The sequence below is a fragment of the Oncorhynchus nerka genome, linkage group LG27 (genome assembly GCF_034236695.1).
Source record: "Oncorhynchus nerka isolate Pitt River linkage group LG27, Oner_Uvic_2.0, whole genome shotgun sequence".
In the NCBI taxonomy this organism is placed as follows: domain Eukaryota; kingdom Metazoa; phylum Chordata; class Actinopteri; order Salmoniformes; family Salmonidae; genus Oncorhynchus; species Oncorhynchus nerka.
In genome coordinates, this window is record NC_088422.1 from 46,969,340 (window position 1) to 46,983,758 (window position 14,419).

General features: G+C 41.1%; 1 protein-coding gene across 1 annotated transcript in view; it reads left to right on the forward strand.

The window, feature by feature from the left end:
- col27a1b (collagen, type XXVII, alpha 1b) overlaps positions 1-14,419 on the forward strand; it is a 136,465-nt gene that overhangs the window by 70,997 nt on the left and 51,049 nt on the right. Inside the window, exons 14-18 of the mRNA XM_029638431.2 lie at positions 12,112-12,156; positions 13,026-13,079; positions 13,234-13,278; positions 13,772-13,825; positions 13,943-13,996. Coding sequence (XP_029494291.1) covers positions 12,112-12,156; positions 13,026-13,079; positions 13,234-13,278; positions 13,772-13,825; positions 13,943-13,996 — 252 coding nt within the window. The remainder of the gene's footprint in view (positions 1-12,111; positions 12,157-13,025; positions 13,080-13,233; positions 13,279-13,771; positions 13,826-13,942; positions 13,997-14,419) is intronic.

Consider the following 14,419-nt stretch of genomic DNA (forward strand, 5'->3'; position numbering starts at 1 on the left):
AATTTGCGTGATCCATCAGGAAATTCAGATTTGTGAGTGGCTGAAACTGAGCCGTTCTCTTTCTCTCCATGTGAGGGCAGTCAAGTCATTGAGATCCAGTCTTGCTATCAAAATAATGTTCTCTCTCGCTCGCTCAAATACTAGGTCTTGGTCCTATTACTGCAACATTCAAATGTACAAACATTTATCTGAAATGCATCTATACATATCAACCATCCTTTTATATATCTTAATAACACAAGATAGATATTGGTCTCCATTAGGCTATGACATAAGTTGAGATGACAATACCAACATGAGGGCGAACATATCTTGAAAGACTTGCAAGCAGGACACCGTCGTCATCTTTTAGGGAACGATAATGAAGTGACCAATAACGGTTGCACTTGAGATCAGCTGTGCGGGTGAATTTAGCGAGTATTGATGGTTTAACGAGACATTAGCTGGCAATAATAAGGATGCTTCCTTTTGAGGCAGGATTTCTAGGTAGGACGTCAAAATTGGCATGTCCCAATCCCATGTATCCTTAGTCGGGAAAGCTATCCCATAACACTTAGCGGTGCAGTGAAAAATATATAATAATAATCATAATTAACATCGGACAGAAGTCCCCCTTGGGATAACATATTCCTGAAGAATAAGTAATAACTTTGCGAAATGTAGGTATAACGTTTATTTATTCACCAAATTATGTTAAAATGTTCAACAAATGATTGTCATATGAATTTTTCATTCAACTGTTGAGTAACTGTAATCACATTTTACTCCATTGCATTGGCGAGTGGTGCAGCGGTCTAAGGCACTGCATCGAGTGGCGCCTCTTGCACTGCATCTCAGTGCAAGAGGCGCCACTGCAGTCCCTGGTTCAAATCCAGGCTGCATCACATCCGGCCGTGATTGGGTGTCCCGTAAGGCGGCGCACAATTGGCCCAGCGCCATCAGGGTTTTGCCAGAGTAGGCCATCATTGTCAAATAAGAATGTGTTCTTGCCTGGCTTGCCTAGTTAAATAAAGGTTAAGTAACTCGACTCGTTTGGAAGTAAGACATTTTAACAACATTTGATTTTAAAAAACGTAGGAAATACAACCAACTGTGTTCTGTTTAGCCAGCCAAGTTATTTGTGAATTCTGGTGATGAGTCTATTGTGCTAGCTACCTGCATGCAGTGTCTGTTTACCAAGTTAATGTTAGCTAACTTTATCTTGCCACTTTCTCATCCCCTATTGTGTTGCACCATTGGGGTTGGTGTTACTAGTTAACATTAGTTAGTTAGTAACTAAGTTATTCTACTCTTACTGTAAACAACTATACCAAGCCTAAAAATATACAAAACTGTGAACAAAACGATTGTACATTTAATAAAGGTAATTGTGGCATCAGCGACTTGAACCGGCACTGAAATTAGAAATAGATTCACCCGTGTTATTTTTTATAATGCAGATTTGTCAGGACATTGTAAAGTTCATTCTAAAATGCAGACGTGATTTCTGTCCCAGCGGATTGCACTCTGTGCAAGTCTTCAGTATTGACAAAAATGTGTTGAATTATGGTTTTTTAAACTCCTGTCCTGTCTATAAAAAAAACCTATGGGTGTCAAGACTAAATTTGCCCTCATGTACTGAACAATTTCTGAATGTTGGAGGTTAATTTCCTTTATATCCCTCATTGGGAAATGACTTATTTTGTACAATGGACTCATACACAGAACTTTTATTCAAAATGACAAGTGTTGATGTCTCCACGTTTCTTTTTGGGGCTTGGGCATCTGGTGACTACAGTTCATCTGTCTAATCCCCGGCAAGGAGAGAGAAAGATATCAATAATATGACAATACTGTATTCATTTCATTGAACGTATATTCCTGTTTGATATAAATATGTTATCCTTTATCACAGCCTGTGTTTGTTTGATAGCCAATGCATTTACCTTACTTTAGGATGAAGTAGCCAAGGCCTAATCTATTTAGATTACATCATATCACATTTCAATATTAGTTTTCAATGAATTTACAACCATGTTATCTTCAACATTGGTATCATTTAGTAATATGCTCGGTTGTGATCGTTGTATGAATTAATCACAAAGCAAGCCTACTCGTTAGAAAATAAAAATAAATATGAATAGCTCTAATGCAATATTAGCTTCACATTGAAACATCACTATTCTGGCTATTAAACAGTCAGTAAAATCTCAAAAAATCGTAGCCTGTATGATATCATGCATGCAAGCTTACCTGTCATGTTCAAAATGATGGAGCAGCAGACCTTATACCATAGGATAATTATTCTGGCCGGTATCAACTTCATTCATTAATAGGTACTGAGGAGATTGATTCTGTTACTTGTTATTCGTGTCAGATACAGTGGCAAGAAAATGTATGTGAACCCTTTGGAATTACCTGGATTTCTGCATAAATCTGACATAAAATTTGATCTGATCTTCATCTTAGTCACAACAACAGACAAATCCGCTACAAGACCATGGTGCTTGCCTACGGAGCTGTGAGGGGAACGGCACCTCAGTACCTCCAGGCTCTGATCAGGCCCTACACCCAAACAAGGGCACTGCGTTCATCCACCTCTGGCCTGCTCGCCTCCCTACCACTGAGGAAGTACAGTTCCCGCTCAGCCCAGTCAAAACTGTTCGCTGCTCTGGCCCCCCAATGGTGGAACAAACTCCCTCACGACGCCAGGACAGCGGAGTCAATCACCACCTTCCGGAGACACCTGAAACCCCACCTCTTTAAGGAATACCTAGGATAGGATAAAGTAATCCTTCTCCCCCCTTAAAAGACCTAGATGCACTATTGTAAAGTGGCTGTTCCACTGGATGTCATAAGGTGAAAGCACCAATTTGTAAGTCGCTCTGGATAAAAGCGTCTGCTAAATGACTTAAATGTTAAATGTTAAACAAACACAGTCTGCTTAAACTAATAGCACACAAATGATTGTATTTTTGTTGTCTATATTGAATACATCATTTAAACATTCACAGTGCAGGTTAGAAAAAGTATGTGAACCCCTAGTCTAATGACTTCTCCAAAAGCTCATTGGAGTAAGGAGTCAACTAACCTGGAGTCGAATCAATGAGACAAGATTGGAGATTTTGGTTAGAGCTGCCCTGCCCCATAAAAACACTCACAAAATATGAGTTTGCAATTCACAAGAAGCATTGCCTGATGTGAACCATGCCTCGAACAAAAGAGATCTCAGAAGACTTAAGATTAAGAATTGTTGCCTTGCATAAAGCAGGAAAGGGTTAAAAAAGTATCTCTAAAATTCAGTCCACGGCAAATCAAAATATCTATAAATGGAGAAATTTCATCACGGTTGCTACTCTCCGTAGGAGTGGCCGTCCTGCAAAGATGACTGCAAGAGCACAGCGCAGAATGCTCAATGAGGTTAAGAAGAATCCTAGAGTGTCAGCTAAAGACTTACAGAAATCTCTGGAAGATGCTAACATCTCTGATGACAAGTCTACAATACATAAAACCCTAAACAAGAATGGTGTTCATGGGAGGACACCATGGAAGAAGCCATTGCTGTCCAAAAAAGTTCGCAAAAGAGCACCTGGATGTTCCACAGCACTACTGGCAAAATATTCTGTGGACAGATGAAACTAAAGTTGTTGTTTGGAGAAAAAAAGGCACAGCACACAAACATCAAAACCTCATCAATCAATCTGTGACTAAATGGGTCATATTAAAATCCGACATCTGTACTGGTATTTGTGGCCAAAGTATACATTGGAGAAAAAAATACTTCAAAAACCCCACCTCAAACAAATCAGTGGTCAATCAGTGGTCTACTTGCATGAATATGTTTTATGACCTACATATGCCCACACCATTCTCTTGTTGGGGTAACATACTTAATGAAAAAAATGTAAGGAAAACTTTTTCACTCATATTTTAAGTAATTATAAATAATATTTAATAGAAATCGGTAAACACTGGATAGTTTAATATACAAATAATGCATCCCATCCAAAAGTGAGAATGTTCTTCCATCGTGAAACCCTTGCAAGGTTACATGATGAAATAAGAGGTTGTCTTACGACCATTTTGTGCATTTATTAACCATTATTCAACCAAGCTTAATGGGCTCACAATTTGGCCAGCTCTGAATGACTATCTCACAATTTTATGAATAACTGTTTATTAAGAGCCATAACTTTTTATTCATGTGTTAAAAATGTTTGATTGATGCTTAATAAAGTAATTCACCCGTTGTCAAGCCCTGCCATCCTTAGCTACAGTTGCTTTCAAGGTCAAATGTAGCATTCAATTATTTAACTATTTAAAAATATATATATATATGTAAACCCCTCGTTTTTGCAATAGCGCTCATAAGCTTCCATGCATTTCAAACAAAAGGTCGACTCGTGCCTGGGTATCATCAATGTGGATCGTGCAGACTGAAAAGATTGTGCATTCGGTTGCTATCGGAAACTTGAACAAGCATTCGTTGTTACATTTCTGTAATTACAGACTGCAATTACCACCAGTTGCTTGTTGTTAGTTTAGTGTAACTATGAATTATTCAAATTAATTACAATACTTGTAACAGCGTAATTACATATGTTATATCTAATGTTCTGTCTAGCTCCCAGGAACTACCACTTAGAAGAAATATCAGTGCGGGCAGAGAAGCATGAGTTTGAACTTCAGTCAACTTTATAGAGTTTTCCCCGTTCGTAACACTATCAACGTTTCCCTTTACTGTGGGAATTGTGATTGAATCAACGCAGTATAATCCACTTTCAATGCAACATACCAAAACAAAACGAACTGTGCTAGTTTAGTATGCAAAACTAACTATACAAGAGATTTTATTTTACAATCAAATTTATTTATGAAGCTCTTCTTACATCAGCTGATGTCACAAAGTGCTGTACAGAAACACAGCCTAAAACCCCACACAGCAAGCAATGCAGGTGTAGAAGCACGGTGGTTAGGAAAAATTCCCTAGAAAGGCCAGAACCTAGGAATAAACCTAGAGAGGAACCAGGCAATGAGGGGTGGCCAGTCCTCTTCTGGCTGTGCCGGGTGGAGATTATAACAGAACATGGCCAAGATGTTCAAATGTTCATAGATGACCAGCATGGTCAAATAATAATAATCACAGTGGTTGTCGAAGGTGCAACATGTCAGCACCTCAGGAGTAAATGTCAGTTGGCTTTTAACAGCCGATCATTCAGAGTATCTCTACCGCTCTTGCTGTCTCTAGAGAGTTGAAAACAGCAGGTCTGGGACAGGTAGCATGTCCGGTGAACAGGTCAGGGTTCCATAGACGCAGGCAGAACAGTTGAACTGCAGCATGGCCAGGTGGACTGGGGACAGCAAGGAGTCCCCAGGCCAGGTAGTCCTGAGGCGTGGTCCTAGGGCTCAGGTCCTCCGAGAGAGAGAAAGAAAGAGAGAAAGAAAAAGAGAGAAAGAGAGAGAGAATTACTTAAATTCACACAGGACACCAGATAAGACAGGAGAAATACTCCAGATAACAGACTGACCCTAGCCCCCCGACACAAACTACTGCAGCAGAAATGCTATAGGCTGAGACAGGAGGGGTCGGGAGACACTATGGCCCCGTCCGACGATACCCCCGGACAAGGCCAAACAGGCAGAATAGCACAGGCATATATATTGCATTGACAGGCACGACTCAGGCACGTTCTCTACACAGACCGGTGCACCTTAACTGCAGTAGGCCTATATGCAAATAGACCATTGCCATATATGGATCTGTGTCATTCACTTTGAACTGGACTGTTTTTACAGCATCAGCAGTCGTGAGTAGATGCGCTTGTTTTGAGATCAAAGTGAGAGCTACATGTAGCGATGTGTGCACATTTCTACATGTGTTCATATCCTTTGCTAGTTAGTGAGTTATTAGCCCAGTTATAGATCATTTGTAGTCAACAATGGGGGAGGGATTGCTTCCTACAAGATTAAAACGTGTGCATTTCTAGACATCTTTGAAAAGCAAGTCAGATAAAGAGCTTTGTTTTGTTGAATGAGCTATGGGTAGCATAATTTGTCTGATTCTCTGTAATAGTGCTATGGGAATAATGATGCATTTAATTTTGTAAAGTGGTTTCTTGCATCAAACAAACAACACAACATTTTCAGTCACCTCCATCTGAAGTGTATAAGTGTATAAACAGGTTAATGTCAAGCCCTGCATGTTTTTTTTCAAAAGTCTCATGGAATGTAGGCCTACATTGAAAACCACACATTGGCTGCTACTGTACGCTGAACGACAAAACAGCTATTTCCATGTTAAAGTGTTATGGGATGCATTTTCTCCATTGTTTTTGATGGTAGGCCACTCTGGTAGGCCTACATTATGATCAAATAGCCACAGTAGCCTAATTGACCATTGCTAAAACTAGCTTAATGTGGGTACAGCCTGTGTTCACAGTAAATGCACTGGAAGTTGCACAGATTTTTCATTTGCAACGATCAAGTTTACATTGGTTATAACACTGTAATAAGGACCCTTTTAAAATGAAGTGTTATTGAGTACTCACATGCCAAGTGTGTTTATAGGTATTGTAGACTCTTTCTAGAGCAGTATGCACTCCCATGCACTACTCAGTAGCTGAATTGGGGACGACTGGGAAAATCAGCTCACTGATGGACATGCTGTCTGTAGGCCAGTAGGGGGAACTTTCCCCTCCAAGCAATGAAGCGGATACTATACTTCAGAAGGGTCAAAAGGGGAATAATGTCTTCACCAAAGCAATTCCTTAGATCCAATCCCACTCTATCCACACATCCTAGTTTGACATAGAGGCATGCTGCGGTCCTTCATACAGATACATTTGCTCTCTTAGTTTGACCCTGACATCTCCTTGAGTGGCAGCTGTATCGTGATACTGTGATTGGCTGACCTCTGCGGACCTCTCCAACACCACGTGTCTTTCCAACCGAGGAGAGGGCAAGTTCCAGTTGGCTGAGTAACCTCTCCTTCATAGTGAAGTTAGAAGAGGAGAGAAGGGTGGAGGGGTCCGGAAGGCCACACTTTAAAATTGGTTTGTAACACCTCTCTGTAACATCTATTTCCCCTCTTTGAAAAACTCTCTCTCTCTCCTTCCTTCCTTCCTTCCTTCCTTCCTTCCTTCCTTCCTTCCTTCCTTCCTTCCTTCCTTCCTTCCTTCCTTCCTTCCTTCCTTCCTTCCTTCCTTCCTTCCTTCCTTCCTTCCTTCCTTCCTGGCATGAATGGGTGGTTGCCATTGTTGCCAGAGGATTGTATATGAAGTATCACATAAATTAACAATATGTTTGAGCAAAAATAATAATATATATCAACAACAATTTGTGGAAACATTTGTGGGGAAAAAGTAAACAAAACAGCAACAATTGACACATTTAATATACAAGGGTTCATGTGTATGACATGACTGAAACTATTGTCTCTCTTTTATTATGACAGAACTGGACATAATCTGCAGCAAGATCTACTGTCTCTACATTTTCTTTTAACAAAATGTAGATTTTCTCCTAAATCCTGCAACTCTTTAATTAAATGTTGGGCAGTGGACTAGGAAGTGCGGCTCATTCTGTACTTCACCCAACCCACAGTGCTTACACAGTCTTTCTCCTTCTTTTGTTTTGCCAATGATTAGTGTATGTATTTTGATTAGAAATTTGTATTTATTTTAAATTTGTTATTTGTGGTCGAATAGTTTAATTTAGCTGGTGCTTTTGGGCCAGTTGCTTAGGGTCACCAGAATTTTTTTTGCAAGATGTGGAAATTAAGTTTGATATGTCTTTTGAATTGTGTTTTCCGTATTTAGTTTAAGATAGTTAAGTAGGCCTGTTGTAAAATAAATATAATTAGCCTATTGCTGTCATTTGTTGGGTATGGTAGGCACTAGCCTTTTGTCACATTTTTGTGGAGAGACGCTGCGTGATTGGAATTCCACATCTTTATTCCAAAGTGAAACTTAAGCAAAACAAAATATATCAACAAACGAACAACGAAACGTGACTACGTGGTGCACATGCACAAACACAAAACAATATCCCACAAACACAGGTTGGAAAAATATCTACTTAAATATGATCCCCAATTAGAGACAACGATTACCAACAGCCTCTAATTGGGAATCATACAAAACACTAACATAGAAAATATAAACTAGAACACAACATAGAAATTATAAGATAGAATGCCTCCTAGTCATGCCCTGATCTACTACACCATAGAGAAACAAGGTCTCTCTATGGTCAGGGCGTGACACCTTTCTTGGTCATTTCTGAAATATAGCTTGTTCAAAACTTCTTTGTTCTTTGTACATTTACATTTACATTTAAGTCATTTAGCAGACGCTCTTATCCAGAGCGACTTACAAATTGGTGCATTCACCTTATGACATCCAGTGGAACAGTAGTGCATCTAAATCTTTTAAGGGCGGGGGGTGAGAGGGATTACTTTATCCTATCCTAGGTATTCCTTAAAGAGGTGGGGTTTCAGGTGTCTCCGGAAGGTGGTGATTGACTTGTAAAGTATACGCTGGGAGTTGGGAAGCAAGTCCAGGGAGTGACTTTTAATAATAAATAACTAATAAATAACAAGGCCAAAAAAAACACATTTTGATCAAATAAATATATATTTACAGTCAAATGCTTCTCCTGTGAAGTAGTGACGCGCGACACATTTCTAGCTTCCTGGAACGGGTCACACACACACAAATACATATGTATATTTATATATATACACATACATAATACACACACACACACACACACACACACACACACACACATACAGGCCACGGTAGCTACAAAATAAACTTTCCAGTGACACTGACTCACCCAATGATGAATCCTAGGCTAATCACTGGTGATGGCTGATGCACTTGTGCCAATAGCCATCTCAAGATAAGCTACTTTGAAAAACAGTGCTGTTCGCTCAGAATCACTCAAACATTTTGAAAAAAGTTGTTGGCTTCTACGGACAGATTGGTCTTCTCTTTTCAGCAGTAGGCATTTGACAGATTGACAGCCGCAACAAAACAAATAAATATAATCCATAGATGGCAGTTCCCATTCACGTCAGGACTGGCAGCCATCGCTAGTGTACCACTGAGTTTACCAGTCAGAGTGCAAAGGTTAGAGGTTCCAAAATCATTCTATGGATTATATGTCTATGGCCACATTGCAACAAATCAAATCAAATGTATTTATATAGCCCTTCGTACATCAGCTGATATCTCAAAGTGCTGTACAGAAACCCAGCCTAAAACCCCAAACAGCAAGCAATGCAGGTGTAGAAGCACAGTGTTTTACAAGCTATTTTACACTGAACAAAAATGTAAAGTGTTGGTCCCATGTTTCATGAGCTGTAATAGAAGACCCCAGAAATGTTCCATTCACACAAAAAGCTTATTTCTCTCAAATATTTGGTACAAATTTGTTTACTTCCCTGTTAGTAAGCATTTCTCCTTTTCCAAGATAATCCAGCCACCTGACAGGTGTGGCATATCAAGAAGCTGATTAAGCAGCATGATTATTACACAGGTGCACCTTGTCACACAACACAATGCCAAAGATGTCTCAAGTTTCGAAGGAGTGTGCAATTGACATGCTGACTGTAGGAATGTCCACCAGAGCTGTTGCCAGAGAATTGAATATTCATTTCTCTACCATAAACTGACTACAATGTCGTTTTAGAGAATTTGGCAGTATGTCCAACCGGCCTCACAACTGCAGACCACGAGAATGGCATCATGTGAGCAAGAGGTTTGCTGATGTCAACGTTGTGAACAGAGTGCCCAAAGGTGGTGGTGGGGTTATGGTATGGGCAGGCATAAACTACAGACAAACACAATTGCATTTTATCAATGGCAATTCAAAGGTGTTAGATGGGGTTGAGGTCAGGGCTCTGTGCATGCCAGTCAAGTTCTTCCACACCGATCTCGACAAACCAGCATTGTCATGCTGAAACAGGAAACTTTACATTACCTACAAAGTCTGGGTCTGTGCTTTTCACACCAAAGTTTGAAGAGCACAACCCTGAATGTTATAGCTGCTTATCCTTAAGGATGCTATAATTTCAAATGCTCCTTTATGTGTTTAACAGTGAAATGCTTAATATGTGAACCAATGTGTTCATTGTGGGTGTTATCATGTGTTATAACATGTTATGGGGATAAAATAATAGTTAGGTGAAAACATTTAATAATTAAACAATAAAAAAAACTTTATTTTCTCATTATTATCTCGGCTACATATCATATGCTACATTAGTACTTTACTCTGGATGTCATCTGTAGTGGATGTATGTTTTTAGTTCAGTATTTCGTATCTTTAAAGCAGATTACAGCCAACAGGTCTCTTATCTGGCTCTGGTTGACCAGTAGCAGCATGGTGACTGGGGCCAGTGGGAATTTGGGCTCTCTGTAGTTTGAGGCTCCTTGGATTTTGAGGGGCCCTGGGACTCTTGTAGTGCTGATTAGAGTCTCTGGGCTTAGTGTGGGTATTGGAGGGGGACCTGTTCCCAGCAGTGTCTTTCAGGGCTTTTGCGAAGAGCCTGACTCTGTTCTTGCTGAGGTGCACATGGTCATAGAAGTGATGAGGTTGAATGTCCTAGTGATGCACCAGATGCACCTTTGTCAGAGGGGAACAGGCCTGTGATACCTCTGTGTTGATGGTGTCGATGACTAATGGATGATTCTGGCTGAAGCAAAATCTTTGGTAGCCACTTGGCTCAGAGCTCTGTCCAGGTTGTCCTTGCATGCTGTCACGTTGTTTGTCCTGGAGTAAATATGGATGTGTTCTGCCTCTTTCAGACTCTCCTCTGAGAGCAACTCCATGGCAGTGTATGTGGTGGGGCACCAGAGCTTGATGACTCTTTCCTGGCAGTGTGGCCGGGCTGGTGCCTGATGACCTCTTCCTCCAGCTCCTCTAGCTCTCTCTGCAGGTCTTGCAGGTGGCTGTGATCGACAGTGGTAGCCAGCATCTCTCTCAGGCGACACACTTACATCCTGAGGGCCTGGTTGTCCTCCTCCAGTTCTCTAGTGGCTGACTGTTGCTCCCTGATGTCACTGGGCTGCTGTTTCCCCTGAGTCACCAGGCTGGTGTCTTCCTCTGTCGGGCTCTTGGCTGCTTCTGCTCTGGCAGGTCAATGATTTCTACCTGAACTCAGAAAAGTATCTTTCTAGAACAGATAGACTTTCTGAAAGATTTGATGTCGGAGGAGAGTCTTAGAGAGACGAGTCTGCTGTCAGGGCTTGGAGGGGTTGTCTTCTCCTGGATTGTGATCTGTGGAGAGGCTGCTTGCTCCTTTGCTTCTTCTCTTAGGGACTATAAGTCTTCCTGGAATTTCCTCAGGCTGTTTTCCCTGGACCATGATGGTGCCGATATGATTAACGTTAACGGTGAGGCAGGGGCAGTTTGTCCTCATTAATTTGTCCTCATTAATTGTTATCTTTTCAATGTTTTGGGTATTTCGTGCACAACAGGGTGCCAGGCTGAGGGGCTGTCAGTATGAAATAAGAGATTTATTGAGGTTTTCTTCCTCTATAGTATTGAGAAGTCTGCCACCAAGGTCTCGGGTGATTCTCTCCTTACTTTACTTTTTAAAATGTTCCTTTGCCTTTAAGAGAGCAGACATCTGTATGGTATATAATCTCCATTTATATTTTCTATTGCTGATTTCTTTACTAGCTCTTTCCAAGCTTGCTCAGCTTTCTTTTTATTTCAGTTCACAGATCAAGTATCTCTCTCTCTCTCTCTCTCTACCTGGAGAGGATGTGGGCATGACACGTAGCAGTGGGGTAGTTACCGGGGACAACAAGCCCTTCTCTGTGTGTCGCGCCAGCCCCCCTTTCATCAGGCTGCCCTGACCCGCGAGATGGGAGCTGGAGATTACACAAACAGGGGGGGGGACAACACACACCAAAACACACATTCTGAGAGCTAGGGCCTATCCCCTTCCTTCTACCAGAAGCGTAAGGAACACTGTGCCTCTCTTCTGCCTGTGTTTGTTTAGAATAGAGCCTATAACCTTAGAGAGAAATTCTCTCTCTCTCTCTCTCTCTCTCTCTCTCTTTCTCTCTCTCTCTCTCTCTCTCTCTCTCTCTCTCTCTCTCTCTCTCTCTCTCTCAGGGCGAGCTGGGAGCCCCTGGTCCTAATGGAGTGCCCGGGCTCATTGTGAGTATAAAAAGCCATGTGACTCTTAGAATTAAAGTGTTCCAAAACTGTCCCCATAGGAAAACCATTTTTTCTTTACAGGTAGAACCTTTTGGGTTCCATGTAGAACCCTCTGTTCTACATGCAGAGTGTCCTAGAGAGTGCAGTGGAGCAGAGAGTGAAGGTGCACACTCTTAGAAAAAAAGGTGCTATCCAAAACCTAAAAGGGTTCTTCGGCTGTCCCCATAGGAGAACCCTTTTTTCTTTACAGGTAGAACCTTTTTGGTTCCAGGTAGAACCCTTTTCGTGGTTCCATGTAAAACTCTCTGTGCTTCTAGATAGCACTTTTCTTTCTAATTGTGCACCGTCACTCTCTGCTCCACTGCACTCTCTAGGACACTGATTGGTTTGGGGATGCCTGTTTATAATTAAGCAATAAGGCCTGAGGGGGTGTGATATATGGCCAATATACCACAGCTAAGGGCTGTTCATTTGCACGACGCAACGCGGACTGCTTGGATACAGACCTTAGCCATGGTATATTGGCCATATAACACAAACCCCAGGGATGCCTTATTGCTATTATATACTGGTTACCAATGTAATTAGACCAGTAAAAATGACTGTTGTGTCATACCCGTGGTATACGGTCTGATATACCGCGACTGTCAGCATGCAGGGCTCGAACCACCCAGTTTATAATTTGTCTTGTTGATGATAAACAGATAAATATAAGTCCCAAATTTTTCCATATACTCTTGCTCTATCATTCAACTTAACTACTGTATGCATATGTTAGGAATGTGCATGACATAATTGTCCTACAGCTGTAGGTCTGCATTTCCATCTACAGTGTTCTAAGTGTGTGTTCTGTGTGTTGTTGGTGGCAGGGAGACATGGGTCCTTTAGGGATGATGGGTTTGCCAGGACCATGTGGACTCAAGGTAACTGACCTACTGCTTTACTCACATCTACTGTACATGCTGTTACAAAATGTTGTAAATGTAATACAATGCAGGAGGTGTCATAATCTCAGGAGGGGTTTCTCTCAGCGCAACACCAGGCCTGTTTGCTCATCAGTGATTGGTTCAATTTCAGGGGGTACCAGGAAATCCAGGAGAACCAGGACTGAAAGGTGATAAGGTGATCTGAATACCTCATTATTGGCCTACTGTACGTAAATAAACCATCAGATCAAGTTATGCATGCCAAATAGTCTCGTCCACTAGCTGGCTCTCTGGGGAGGAGGTTACATGTGGTAAACCTACAGACATCTCTAGAAATCTGATTCAGGAATAGTTTAAAGACTTTCCGAAGCCTACAAGATGATACTCATCATCAATCATTGCAAATTTAGAGCTTGGGCTTGCTATGTGCTCCATGTATCACATAATAAGCTAATGAGAAATGTGTGCTTTTCTTAGTAAAAATGCACATATTTGCTGAGCACAGCACGTGTATAACAATGGCAGATCTGCACTCGACAGGTCACCAGATGACATCCCTAGAGCTGCCTACTGGGCATACTGGATCTGCCTCATGCCCACAGCTGGCTATAGTACTCATCAATAGAGATGAGGATTTATAGTGTACATTTGTTAGTGTATTCTTAACCTTCTAACCTCTCATTCTTCAGGGTGACGTTGGTCTTCCAGGGGAGCAAGGAGAGAATGGATTCCAAGGTGACAAGGTATTTCACTCCGCTACCACCTGACAAATGGTGCTGATGTTTGTCGTCTGAGTCTTTGTGTCTGGGTTTTAACTGTGGATAACTTCTTTTCACAGAAGTGCTCTCATTGTTTTACAGGGTATCCAGGGTTCACCTGGGTTGCTAGGTGTTCAAGGGAAACCAGGGCAACAGGTGAGTCCATTAACCTGTCGTGGCGTTGGATTGATTAATGTGACGACTGCTGTTCATCGAATGATTAACTGTTCATAATTACGTGATTAAATGAATCAGGTAATTATTAACTCAGTAACCTGGGGCACCATGGGAAAGTTTGGCTTTATTGAGATTCTATTTCCCAAATTAACTCAACGAATATCAGAATATCGATTTTACAACAGTTACTAATTAATTAATTTCCTCTACAGTCTCATTCTGAATGTCGCATAATCTGGGAATCTGCACAAACCTGAGTCCAACTAAGTAAATCCGTACCACAACAATTGAGAAGATTATTTATTTACTAACAAGCTAAAATGATAAATAAGATACACATACACACAGTCTAGGCTATTGATTAAAACGTACTACAAAGAAACAGGTCCCTAGAAGGCCAAC